General features: G+C 37.4%; 2 protein-coding genes and 1 long non-coding RNA gene across 3 annotated transcripts; 2 read left to right on the plus strand and 1 right to left on the minus strand.

Moving 5' to 3' along the window:
* The first annotated feature begins 841 nt into the window (after window positions 1-841).
* LOC117621265 lies at window positions 842-1,614 on the plus strand. The gene is made up of 3 exons (XR_004584904.1): window positions 842-874; window positions 1,226-1,351; window positions 1,439-1,614. It is a non-coding gene; the product is annotated as an uncharacterized LOC117621265 (long non-coding RNA).
* A 3,456-nt stretch (window positions 1,615-5,070) lies between these two features.
* On the plus strand, window positions 5,071-8,075 carry LOC117622229 (pentatricopeptide repeat-containing protein At2g20710, mitochondrial-like). The gene is made up of 2 exons (XM_034352826.1): window positions 5,071-5,500; window positions 6,420-8,075. The coding sequence occupies exons 1-2, from the start codon at window positions 5,186-5,188 to the stop codon at window positions 7,644-7,646; spliced, it is 1,542 nt and encodes a 513-aa protein (XP_034208717.1). The 5' UTR covers window positions 5,071-5,185; the 3' UTR covers window positions 7,647-8,075.
* Window positions 8,076-8,464: 389 nt separating this feature from the next.
* On the minus strand, window positions 8,465-12,952 carry LOC117622803. The gene is made up of 4 exons (XM_034353578.1): window positions 12,795-12,952; window positions 9,706-10,581; window positions 9,373-9,519; window positions 8,465-9,102 (listed from the first exon to the last, which is right to left on the minus strand). The coding sequence occupies exons 2-4, from the start codon at window positions 10,240-10,242 to the stop codon at window positions 8,788-8,790; spliced, it is 999 nt and encodes a 332-aa protein (XP_034209469.1). The 5' UTR covers window positions 10,243-10,581; window positions 12,795-12,952; the 3' UTR covers window positions 8,465-8,787.
* Between the last annotated feature and the right edge of the window lie 118 nt (window positions 12,953-13,070).

Here is a 13,070-nt window from a genome sequence, read left to right on the forward strand (position 1 = left end):
GATACATTAAAGGTACACTTGAGCAAGGTCTTATCTTCCATCAGTCCACTGATTTTTCCTTACGGAGTTTCTCTGATGCTGATTGGGCTGGTTCTGTTGATGATCGCCGGTCTACTACTGGTGCTTGTGTTTTCCTTGGCCCCAATCTTCTCACATGGACTGCCAAGAAACAGTCTACTGTTTCTCGCTCTAGTACTGAAGCTGAATATAGAGCTCTTGCACATACTGCAGCCGAACTTCGCTGGTTTTGTTACTTGTTTCGTGAACTGGGCATTCCCCTTCGCTCTGCCCCCTGCATCTATGTTGACAATCTCTCTGCTCTCTATATGGCTGCCAACCCTATTTTTCATGCTCGCACCCGGCATATCGAGATCGACTACCACTTTGTTCGTGAATTAGTTGCTCGAAAGGCTCTTTGTACCTCCTATGTTCCTTCCTCTCATCAGCTTGCTGACATATTTACTAAAGGTCTCGGTCGTGCTCGGTTTTCACTTCTCAAATCCAAGCTTAATCTCCGCGTTGCTCCGCTACGCTTGAGGGAGGGTAAAGAGAATATCACTCCGGTTCATCCTAGGAAATCAGTTGATTTCCCCAAATCAGACTTGACAGATTCTTCCTCCCAAGATCAACGACATATTAGCTAGAATTGATTCATAACATATATGAGATTATTGTACTTACCTTGTATTGCTTCTTTCTGTAAATAGACTTGAGAAAGTCTACTCTCTGTACATTATATACGGCTGCAATACAGAGACCAAACAGACTGGTTGATTCAATTACTCTCCTCCTCTATCTCTCATCTCCCCTCTCCCCCCTGAACTCTGTTTTTTATAGAGATGACCTAGAGAAACCAAATCTCCCTCTGTCTCAGGTTTGTACTTTGCAGGACAATTTCTTAATTGATTCGTTGTCTTATTATTTATACATTTCCTTGCCTTTTTTCTTTTTCCTTATTGGCCTTTTGTGTTGACTGAAGTAGTGGTTTCCCAATTTGGGAGTAAAACAATCAAGCACACGTTTTTATTATCAATTTTTGGCAAGCCAAGTTGAGTGTTTAGTTTTTCGTGATTGTGATAGAGCATGCATATGATGAGTGAAGAGCTTTGAAGTTAAATCTTTTCAGAAAACTATCTTCTGATATCACAGAGAGGTATAGGCTGGGAAGAAAGAAACCTTAGCAATATGCTATCTCTAAACCTTAGATTCTTTGTTAATATCACAGATGTTCAAGTATAAGATAAAGGTGAGTGATGCACGTAGAGCATGGATGAAGAGTCGTGAAATGTTGGAGAATTGCTCTACAGGTTTTCATTTCCCTTCCCAATACGAAGAAGGAATCCAAGTTTTTGTTGGTTTCTCCACCAGATTTCCTTTTTAATTGAGGATAACAGTGATCATAACAAACTCAAGTTTGCCTTTGTGATTTTGATGCTAGGAAAAGGTGAAACCATTAAAGTTGCTGCATTTCTACAGAGCAGATTAATAGAGTTGGCTTCAAGAACACTGGGAACCATGCGGTCAGTTGTTTTAGCTTCTCACCGTAGCATGTATGTTTCACTTCTAACGTGCACCTTCTTGTTGTATATGATTGGCTCATGACTAGGACTTTGGAGTGGACAGCCGTAGGTTGTATGGGGCTGTTAGCTTTTGTGGATAGTTTCGATTAGTTTGCTTGATGAGATATATTTGTACATACCTGTTGCTAACACAGGTACATATGTATTGTATACATTGCTGATATATGTCTGCATAATGCAATTATTTATGTATAAATGAAGGGTAATGCTAGAGAGACCATCTTTTTTGTACCACAATTGTATACCATCTGATGTGGCATGCCAAATCATTTAATACAATTATATATATTAAATTTTTATTCTCCCCTAATTAAAGCACAAAAGTCATTAAATATAGCTAAATATATTTTATTATCCCCTAATTACAGCACAATTACCGATAGGAGTCTTTCTATCTTCACTCTCTCTTCTTCCTTCTTCCTACACTGTCTTCTCCAAAACAATTTTATGATTGCCGGATTTTTCATGGGTGTTAAACACAGAATCAACCCCTTTCCTCATGTTGGCTGCCATTTTTTGTTCTTTTGTCTCTTACGGCCTGCAACTAGTGGTCAAATTCGCAGCCTAAAAAAAAAAAAAAAAAAACCTAGTCGCTATAATGTGGTGGAAAAAGCAACTGATCCAATAAAAACTTTATATCTTCATGGACTCCCTCAGAAATCTAACTATAGTGTTCTTGTAGATCTGAAATAATATAATATTTAGAATCAAAACCCAACTACCTTTCCTTGTATGAAATGGGTGAGACGGAGGAGGAGGAAGAGGAAAGGCTATAAATGAATAAATAAATAAATCTGATGGGATCAGTGCTTTAATTAGGGGAGAATAAAAATTTAATATATATAATTGTATTAAATGATTTGGCATGCCACATCAGATGGTATACAATTGTGGTACAAAAAAGATGGTCCCTCTTTTTTTTCCGTACTCCGTTCCTTTTCGCCGTCTGCGGGGATCGGCTCTGCTCTAAGGAACGAAGAGGATCGTTGGATCAACACCAATGCCCCAATCGGATGGTGTCTCTTGGCTCGCAAAGAGGACTCCTTCAATTTCTGAACAAAATTGAAAGTTGAATCAGTTTGCCAAAAGCGAACGGGCTTGGTTGAGGCCCTATCTATGAACTTTTCTCAGCTCTGATTTGTGGTGTTGCGTAGGGGTGCCACTACTGGGTATATAACCAGCCCAATAGATCTGGTGTGGATGTTTGTGAATGGTTAATGCTGAAGGAATTTGCGCTTCTTTTATGGACTTCTTCTCAAGCCATTGTACTCCAGGGGGGGTACTGGCCTAGATTAATTCTTTTCTATGCCTCAATTAAGTGGACTTCAATATTCTTCCCTTCATGAGTATCAACCTGACAAGTATGAGCAGTACCTGAACAAGTAAGAGAGAGAGAGAGACCAAGTTCGTGGTTAGTAAGACCCTCTCTAGGTTTTATCAACCGGTTTCAATATTTTTGTCTTCCTCGGGCTGGACTAATAGCTAATTCGGGCCCAGTGGTATAATTCGGGCCCAACTCAACTTCCTATCCCTTTTGTCTTTTACTGTTTCATTCGGGCCTTTGTTCCTTTTCAGGTTCCGAATGCTAGTTCTTCTGGACTTTTTAAAGGGAAGAAGGCGGGAATCCAATCTTATATATTAAAATAGTTCTTGATTCATTTTTGGATAATTAAATGAACTTTATTTATGTACATTTTTCTGTAACTTATATTTAATTTGAGCGCAAACTAAATAACAGAATCTTCTTCAATTAACCCATCAATTATCTTTGAATCCGAATTACAAAATAAAGAAAGAGAGACCCGAGATTTCTCAATCCAGCCAAATGATTACATGAATTGAAACAGATTACTTCTTTAAAAAAAATCATACCATGGATATGGCAGAGCTACGAGAGATAAGTGCAGGAGTTATCAACTAGTTATCTAGAGAGAGAGTAAGCAAATCGTTATCTTGAGAGTTTTCAAGTGTTTTTTTTTTTTTTTGGAGACATTGCGTCTGGTTTTGGAGAGAGAGTCCCCTTCATCTGAAGTAGACCCTCTTTATTTATAGAGGCAGAAGGAGCCTGTAATGATGGAAACTATGACAAGACTTTTTGCTTGTGGTTTAAGGTCAGCTGCTGGATTGTCGATCTTAACCAGTTCATAGAGGGGATGATGGAAGTTTTCTTATAGGAACCGTTAGTTTTCCTTGTGAAGCTCTCTTGATTTGACTCTTTTGTACTTGAAGACATGGCTGGCAATTTTGATTTTTCTCTGGTTTTGGAGGCTTCAATATGACTTGTTTTCTTGCTGGGAAAGAAGGAGGTCAATTCGTCATTAAATGTGATAATCCCCTCCAGCCTCCTATGTGGGCCTAGAAAACACGTTTATCGATTTTTTAACCTGTAGTGCAAAATTAGGCTTTGATTTTTGCAACTCGGGCCTTCTTATTGATTTACTCAAAAAGGCCTGTTAGGAAGAGGGTGACCTTTATAGAAAAGACAAATGTTAATGGGCTTGTTTTTATCTTTAAAATATTATTTTAACCATTTAGACCATTTTTGGTCCATTTATCAAAACTGGGTACAAACAGTTGTATACATTGCTCGTACGTTGAGGAAAAAGTTGCTTGCTAGGAGGACACAATTGTTTTTAATATTTTTTGTCTTTGTTTATATATACATCTTCCCATGAGCATATTTCAAAAACTCAATATTACGACTACAATCTCCATTGCCCATATGAATATTTAAGCAGGGACAATTCCCAAACCTCGCGAGCTCGCCATGACCATGATGATTTGCCAAAGCAGAGCACTAATTCTATTAGCACTATTATTTCATCTTATGCAAGGGCTTGTAACTTAAGTGGCAAAGAGTATTTGTTCATGCACTTTAAGTCTTAGGTTTGATTTTCTCATTCTCTAATATCGCTTGTATATTATATAAAATAAAGTACATGCATATGCAAATCCAATAGTGATAATTTTAATACAATCTCAAAAGGTATCTTAATAAATAAATTTTGGATTGGATAAAAATAACTTCATTATAATACAATCCTTCACATTTTATGAGACAACTTATTTTGTTCAAAAGTTGGGACAACATAACTCGAACTCGAAACTCGGGAGATGTGGGACTTCAACCTCGGAGTTCTTTGGATGTGGAAATCAAATGCAAGGAGATAATATCATTGAATCAGTTCAAAAAATTTAGTTCTATTTTAAGTCGTGTGATACAAAAACAATAATATCATTCAATCTATGAATAACAATCCAATCTAATCATATGCGTTAAACCGTAGGCCATCTTTAGGACTGACGGGCCATTTCGACATGTTGTGATTTCCAAGGGGTTGGGTTTTGCTTGCAATTTTGCCGTAAGAATAGGGTATTTTTACTCATGACAAAGAAAAGAGAAGAAAATAAAAAATTCAATAAACTATTTACATAAAAAATTGGGCTCATTTTTCAAACTTGAAATAAAAAATTTGGCCCATTGGCTGCACCGCGGAGGTTATTGCCCTTCTTTCTGACCGCTGCTGAGGTTTTCCTTTCATATCCACTGAAATCTTAAACCCTTAAACCCAAGCCACTCTTATTGGCAGAGACAGAGAGGGCCAATGAAGCTTAGTTGTATGAGCAAGCTCATATCCTTTTCCCTTCAAAACCCTAGCAGAAATTATGGTGCTTTACCTTCACTCCGCCCTTCTAAAATCCCAAACCCACCTTCTCTTTCTTCTTCTTCTTCTTCTTCTTCTTCTTCTTCTTCATCCTCTACTCTCCACGATCGCATCAAGGTCATCAGAGACCCAAAAGCCTCGGTTCTACCAGTGCTCGAACAGTGGGTCACTGAAGGTGGAGCTGTTGAGAAGCAAGAGCTTCAGTCACTGGTTCGACTCTTGAAGGACTTCAGACGCTTCAATCACGCTCTCGAGGTTCAAATCTTTCTTACCGACTTCACAGTTTCTTTCCTTGTTTTATTTTGGTTCTTTGCAACTCCTTTTTTTATATATATGTTTCTATAGGTCAATTCAACCAGTTATCAAAACGATTGGAATATATTATCTTTTATTTATAAACCTATGCAGTTGGGTTGGTATTTTGTTACTTTCATCAGTTGCGTGTGAATGTTGTGTTATTCAGGTGTCTGCAATGTATTATCGACAATCTGAAATTTAAATGTATGAACTGTCACAAGATCCAAGCCTTGCTCTTTTTTTTTATTTTTTTATTTTTTTTTATTTTACATTTCTTGCTTTGAATTTACCAATTTGCTGATTCATGTGGTGCAAAGTTGGTGAACTGGGTGATGCAAATGATAAATTGCAGCACCACCAAAGTTCCCTGCAAATATTTTCTAGGAAACTGTTATTGGCACTCCAAAAAAACTCATCATGTACTCCTCCTGTATGAGAACATACAGGAAAAATTCAACTGCAAGGAATGTAGGGTGACTATTTTGGAGTGCCAATAACAGCTCCCCTTTTCTAATATTTTGTATTTTTTTTCCTCTCTATATGAAAGGAAATATCAGTTACCTTTACTGAAAATGTTTAAATGTGGTATCATGGCATATCGTTGGCGGTTAAAGATTTTTGTGTGATCCAATTCATCTCATATATTTGGTTCATTCATTTTACAATTCAGCATTTACCAGCATGGAGGGGTTGTTTAGGCATTTTACCAGGACATTCATTGAATTTTTGGTATGGCCCGTCTTATGGTGAGTGATTGTTGTAGTGAATTGTAATTAGATGAACTGGGTCGGTGTGACAAAGATTAATTCCAACCTTAATAAAAATGTGTTTAGACTGCCAGCTTCTAATTATTCTGTGTCATCCTTTTGTTATTTAGATATCCCAGTGGATGACGGATCGCAGGTATTTTGATTTATCACCAAGTGATGCTGCGGCTAGATTGAACTTAATCCACAGAGTGCATGGACTAGAGCATGCAGAAAAGTACTTCAACAATTTGTCAAAGAATTTAAAATCAGTTAATGCATATGGTGCTCTTCTCAGCATTTATGTGCAAGAGCATTCTGTTGAGAAAGCAGAAGCCACTATGCAGAAAATGAAAAAGATGGGTATGGCAAAGACATCATTCCCTTACAATATGTTGATCAATCTTTACTCTCAAAATGGAGAACATGAGAAGATTAACATACTGATGCAAGAAATGGAAGAGAATGGAATTCCTCTCGACAAGTACACTTTGAGAAATCGAATGATTGCATACATTGCAGCATCTGACATGCCTGGGATGGAAACTATCCTGAATAGGATGGAGGAAGATTCAAACTTCATTGTTGACTGGAAAATATATTCAATGGCAGCAAGTGGGTATCTAAAAGTCGGGATGATAAAAAAGGCTTGTTCAATGCTGAAAATGATGGAGAGAATGATGCCTCTCCAAGGGAGGAAATCATTAGAATTTCTTATCACTCTTTATGCAAATACTGGCCATAAAGGGGAGCTATACAGAGTTTGGAATACATACAAGCAATCAAATGAACCAATGGATGTACCATATGGTTGCATGATCTCATCTTTGGCAAAGCTTGATGATATTGAGGGGGCTGAGAGGATATTTGAGGAGTGGGAGTCACAATGCACGTATTATGACTTTCGGGTGTTGAACAGGCTTCTTGTTGCGTATTGCAAAAAGGGTCTTTTTGATAAAGCAGAATCAGCTGTAAAGAAGGCTGTGGAAGGAAGAGTCCCATATGCTAGCACATGGAATGCGTTAGCAATAGGTTATACGGAAAGTAAGCAAATGCCTAAAGCAATTGAAACATTGAAGAAGGCACTGTCAGTCGATAGGCGGGGCTGGGTGCCTGATTCCAGTACTCTGACAGCATGTTTGGATTATTTGGAAGGGCAAGGAGATTTTGAAGGAATTGAAGAGATCATAAGTTTACTAAAGAACTTGGGTCCTTTGTCCAGGGATTTGTATCACAGACTGCTGAGGGCTACTGCTGCATCTGGAAAATCAGTTTCTATAATTCTTGATCAGATGAAAGTGGATGGTTTTACTGCTGATGAAGAAGCATACAAGTTTCTTGAAACAGGGCCAAGTTAGCCTATTGTAACTCCTTTCATTGTAAGAGAAGTAAGCACATCTCAAAAGATCCGAGAGAACTTAAAATTCCAGAGAGCCATCATTGAACAACTTGGGTTGGCCTTTTCTTCTTGCTAGATCTTACATCTGCATCAAGTTCAAGAAGGCACCAGCCAGATCAAGTAATGTTATCAAACTATTCAAAATTTTGACTCTGATTCAATACTATGTACGTGGTCTCACAATTTGCAGTGATTAAAAATCTACATGTCAGTATTTTTCTGTAATTTTGTATTGCATATATGTTGAACACTAATCTGTCCTTCGTATTTTCCATACAAATGAAACTATAATAGCTTATCTTGTAGAACATATTTTCCTTACATTGTAACTGCAAACGGCTTTACGGAGAGCCTCAGCAATACCTTGCTTTGTGTTTTTCTGCGGATCTTTGTTGGGTTGCATTTTGTTGACGGGTGAAATCAGATTGGCGGATTAAGATGATAAAATCACAATCACACGCCTAATACAAGTGTTTGAGTGGTTCACTCATAATTGAGTTACATCCACTATAGCTTGGGTTTCTATTTATCCTCATTGGCGGGTGCTTGAACCAGCCATATTTCAACTAGGCTCAAACAACTTAAGAAAAGAAATACCAAAAATCTTTCATTGTCCTACTCGGCCGAAAAGGGGAAACATGGATCAATTTATACTTGTCCGAGAGATTAATGATCAATGAAATCATGCTTATCCATTACTAATACCAGGCATGGTCCATCATGAGTTTGCAGACATTCTCCTTTATCCATGGTTATATTACGCTTTACTCTTAAATATTACAAGTTAATCAAATAAACTGCAGATCAAGAGGCAGGCAGGGAACCAGTAGCTAATTAAAGTCCCGTTTTTCATTCACAACTTTGCAATCTAGAATGAATTACAAAGGCAGCTATAGCCTATACTCTGTTATTTATAGGCTGCAAACTGACTAAAATCTGCCAATTGCAAATCCAATTCCCACTCTTTTAAGGATCTATTTCTTCTTTTGTACAACTACAACATCATATAAAGAAAATATTCGAGGTAACCCACAGAACACAATTGCATCTTCGAAAAAGTAAATCTGTCACACTAGTATTTTAAAAAGAAACCCACAAAATTAAATGATGACTAACTCAGCTCTTGGTGGTAATTGCGTTCCAAACTGCAAAACATGCTCTCTTGTTGCTTCTAATTTATCATCGGTTGCTTTAAACTCCGGCAATATTTCTCGTCGAGTTTCAAGCTCAACGATAAGCTTTTCAAGCACCATGGCACTCTCAATCAAGTATATGGCAAAATCAGTATCGATAATAGACCCAATGCCAAGGAACCCACAAAATTTCACCTCCTTCAGGCAATGATGAGGACATCTATTAATCTTCTGCATATCTCTCCAACTCTGCTTCTTATAATAATTCCATTTCCATCTCATCTGCAAGGGGACACAGGTTATTTAAGCATGCAATTTTCGAGAGCTTAATGAAGAAAGAAAAAAAACGAAATTAACTAAATAAAACCACTAAATTTTTATAGTCATTTCAACTTTTTGTACCTAATATTTGAATTACCCTACAAAATCCATTAAAAACTTACATGTAAGCCCTCCAAAAAAAATTGTTTACATTTCTACACTTCTTGGAATATAGGTTGAAAACAAGTTCACCTCTGCGATGCACATAAATGAATGAATAAATATACATACCTGCAATTTCAGTCTATGTAGGGAAGGAGACCGCTCTAACAAGGGGGTTAAACTCAGCAGACTTCGCCCACAATTTGCATTACATACCTCCAATGATAAGTCTTTGAGACAAGTTAATTCTGGAAATTCTTGGGGCATATTAATTTCCTGGAAAATGAAACTAATTGTAAGATAATAAAATGAAGAATTATCCTTCAATTGGATGCTTTTAAGAAATTGATTCCAAGTAGAATGGCCCCCCAATTTGAGAGATCTCTAAATTCAAGCTCATCATATGTAGCTATATATGAAAAACAGATATAGCTATATGTACTAATGATTTCATATACTTACCAGATCGAAATTCATGCGCAGGCTGAGAGTGTGAAGACAAGAGAAACAACTCGACACTGAAAGAAAAGCTCTGGTTATACTTTCATCATTTTCTGCAAGAGATACCGTGACAAGTGAGGGTGCATGTTTCAACACAATTCCTCTTCTGTACACACTTCGGCTGTCGTAGACAAACTCCACGAGATTAGGGGCAAAAATGTCAACTCTCACTAATTGGCGACAATTGCTTACTTGCAGGAACTTCAACCGGAGGGAGGAACCCACTGCTTTCACAGCATATAGATTTTCAATGCAACAAACACAAAGGTGTTCGAGCACTTCACAATGGGAAAGAAAGTGCCCAACAAGTTCATCATTTACTGCTATGTTCTTCAAAGAGAGGTGCCTAAGGGACTTGAAAGGGCTCTCAAGTAGCTTCTTTAGCAAGGAATTATGACCCCCCTCTATCTCAAGCCTTTGAACTCTCTTTCGAGCCGCAAATTCGATACATTTAGTGGCTGGAACAGAAGTAGAATAATGACGATTCATTCGGAACATGTCTAGGGTTGAACCCTGATGCAACTGCAAGACTTGAGTCACCCATTTTGCCCTAGCTGATATTTCAAACTGGTCAAATCTCTTGTTTTGAACTACATCTTCATCGAAGTTAAGACATGTAACATGTGTCCACAAATTTCTCCATCTCTAAGAGATGGCACTGGTTCTTGACGCTTCCCTGGTATTCAAGCGAGAAAGAATTCCAATTAAAATTTCGTCTGGCAAGGGGCTAATCTGGTCCTGCAACAAATAAGTAATGTCCCCCTTGATTGGAATGTTATGTTGTTCTTCTTGTGTTGATGCAGTCCGCCTTGCTATTGAACCTATAACCTGCACAAACTGATTAGGGCACTAACTATTAAGATCACTTTACACCTCTTTAGCGTTCACCCTCAACTCCGGGACTCCCTTGTATGTTCTAATAGAACTGAAATCACTTGTTGAGGCCAAAAAAATCCAGAAACTCAAGGTACTACTTGTTGAACCAAAAACTTAAGAAATTTAAATTTCAACCACACAATATAAGCAAGAAATAAAACGAAGGAGACCAAGGAATTAATATGGTTCAACAAGAAAGATCTTACCAAGCTAATGCTCAAGGCTTGATGTAGACGAATGAGAAATTGCAAACATCAGACTTGTCTAACTCACACACTCACTTTGATTTGGAATGGAACGTTACTTGGCCCCACTGCATTCAACTAGGCCAGCATCTCTTTATATAAGAGCATCTCCAAGGGAGTCTCCAAATTTTAGCCAAATTCTAGCTAAAATAGCTAGAAAGCTATTATAGCAAACCACTTAAAAGGTGTTTCATCCAACAATGTTTTCTATTTTCGCTAATTTGAAATATTTTATTATTATTTTCTCTTTCTCTTTCCTCCTCTTTCTCTTGCCAATCCAATATATTTATTTAAAAAAGTAGAACTCAACCCCACCAACCTCCCAAATGTCTCTATCTCTCTCTCACTTTTTCTCTCTCCTCCTAGCCAAATTCTCTCTCCTCCTCTCTACATGTAGAGAGCCAAAAGTTGATTCTCCAAAATAGAGAGCCAAGTAGGGGGTGAGGAGGATTTTCCTTCTTTTTAGCCAAAGTGACTAGGAATGAGAGGATAGAGAGTCTGTTGGAGATACTCTAACCATGGCTGGAAGCATGTGGAAACTTTGGAAGAGCGAACACCATGCTTACACAGACTATGTGATAAATATGCCAGCCACCAACTTTTTAAAACTTCAAAGCTCCAATATGTATGTTCATAGTGCTAGAGCTTTCTATCACAAATTAAGTCTTCATTTTAAGGCTATACCAACGGATCCGTATACTAGCCACCTTAAGTTATATAGCTTTGGAACTCTAACCCTCATAATTATCATGGGCTGGACCCAACACTATTGAAATATAGAAAACCAAAAGTTACTAAAATTAGAAATCAATTTTAACACCTTCTCTAAGGCCTTGTTTGGTTCATGGAAAAGATTTGATGCGAAATCATTTGTTATGTCTTTTCGTATGGGATGAAGAATGGAAGATTCATTTTCCATGTTTGGTAAAGTAACCCGGAAATACCACTTTATTTCCTTTCCCATGTTTGGTTTGTGTATGAATGGATTACAAATTTGTTTAGTTTTTCAATTATACCCCTATTAGAAATATGAAAAAATTACAACTCTAAATTGTTAATGAGGACAAATTATTCATGAAAAAGTGTATTTAATGCTGGCCTTAATTTCCCATTGGGAGGGAAAATGAACCCATTTGACATCAAGTCTCTGCCATTTGAGCTAAGACATGGCTGGCGTCAATACCATATCAAGACAAGGAAGACAATAAAGAAGCAGGAGAGAAGATAACAGATAGGTGATAATCCTATCTGGGAGACCAAGTACCTAGATTATGATAAGGGGTATCTCAAACAGGAAATGCAACTTAATTGTTTGGTTGCATAAGCAGACATAAATTCCTAATGCAAAGCTATAAGGAATACCAAACTCAAATTTTTATATCAAAATAGTCTGATCTTATGGCTATTTAAAACACTTATTCATTTTGGGCAATTAATCAAAATAGGCGCACCTCACGGATGTTTTACGAAATTAAGTTATGTTACAAAATGAGAAAAAAGATGTAGGACGGGAATTCAATCAACATGTGCATGAAGGGAGGGTACTTTATCTGCATCCTCACGTCAAAGACAGTCTATTCCAGACAACAAAGAAATGGACAGAAGAGTGTCCACTGAAAAGCAATTTTCAACTTTTGAAGGACATAAAAATTCATCAGTAAAGCATGGCTTTATGTGGAAGATTGATGCCTTGATGGCTAAAATATTTGGTAAAAGCAAATGAAAGTATAATGTCAAATTTCCAAAATTCCATCCGTGCAGTAGACGCAAATTTACTGGAAAGTCAAGAACCCGAACAAAATCAGTTTAAGTGAATTGAGAGGATTCTAGGTTTAATTACTTAGTTAAATGCCCAGAGAACAATTTGTGCAAACTTTGCAGAAGTAAGATTTAACTCAAATTTTGTGGTAGTCAGGGTTAGCTACCTACCTGTTCATCAGAGTACCTCTCAGAATGTGAAGATACTGAACCTGAACTGTCAGTTTCTCCAGAGCTCTTCTCAGAAGATTTCTTCTTCCACAACCATTTGCTATCCATCTAATGCTCTATTGTCCAACTTCCCAACTGGCACATCACAGAGTGTTTATCTGTACACACATTACAATTTTACAGACAGGTCATCAAAAATTACCACAAATGGGAATATCAGGCCCACCAAAAACATCTCCTTAGGAGGAGACCTGTCAATAAATCGGATTTTGATCC

Source organism: Prunus dulcis, chromosome 3 (assembly GCF_902201215.1).
Source record: "Prunus dulcis chromosome 3, ALMONDv2, whole genome shotgun sequence".
NCBI classification, from domain to species: Eukaryota; Viridiplantae; Streptophyta; class Magnoliopsida; order Rosales; family Rosaceae; genus Prunus; species Prunus dulcis.

What these genes read in the sequence shown, in the direction of transcription:
- LOC117622229 (XM_034352826.1), top strand. Translation starts at nt 5,186, where the DNA reads ATGAAGCTTAGTTGTATGAGCAAGCTCATATCCTTTTCCCTTCAAAAC. An exon ending in GCTTCAATCACGCTCTCGAG is followed by an intron (nt 5,501 to 6,419) that starts GTTCAAATCTTT and finishes TTTGTTATTTAG; the next exon opens with ATATCCCAGTGGATGACGGA.
- LOC117622803 (XM_034353578.1), bottom strand. Translation starts at nt 10,242, where the DNA reads ATGTTCCGAATGAATCGTCATTATTCTACTTCTGTTCCAGCCACTAAA. An exon ending in TGCGCATGAATTTCGATCTG is followed by an intron (nt 9,520 to 9,705) that starts GTAAGTATATGA and finishes TTCATTTTCCAG; the next exon opens with GAAATTAATATGCCCCAAGA. An exon ending in TACATAGACTGAAATTGCAG is followed by an intron (nt 9,103 to 9,372) that starts GTATGTATATTT and finishes GTCCCCTTGCAG; the next exon opens with ATGAGATGGAAATGGAATTA.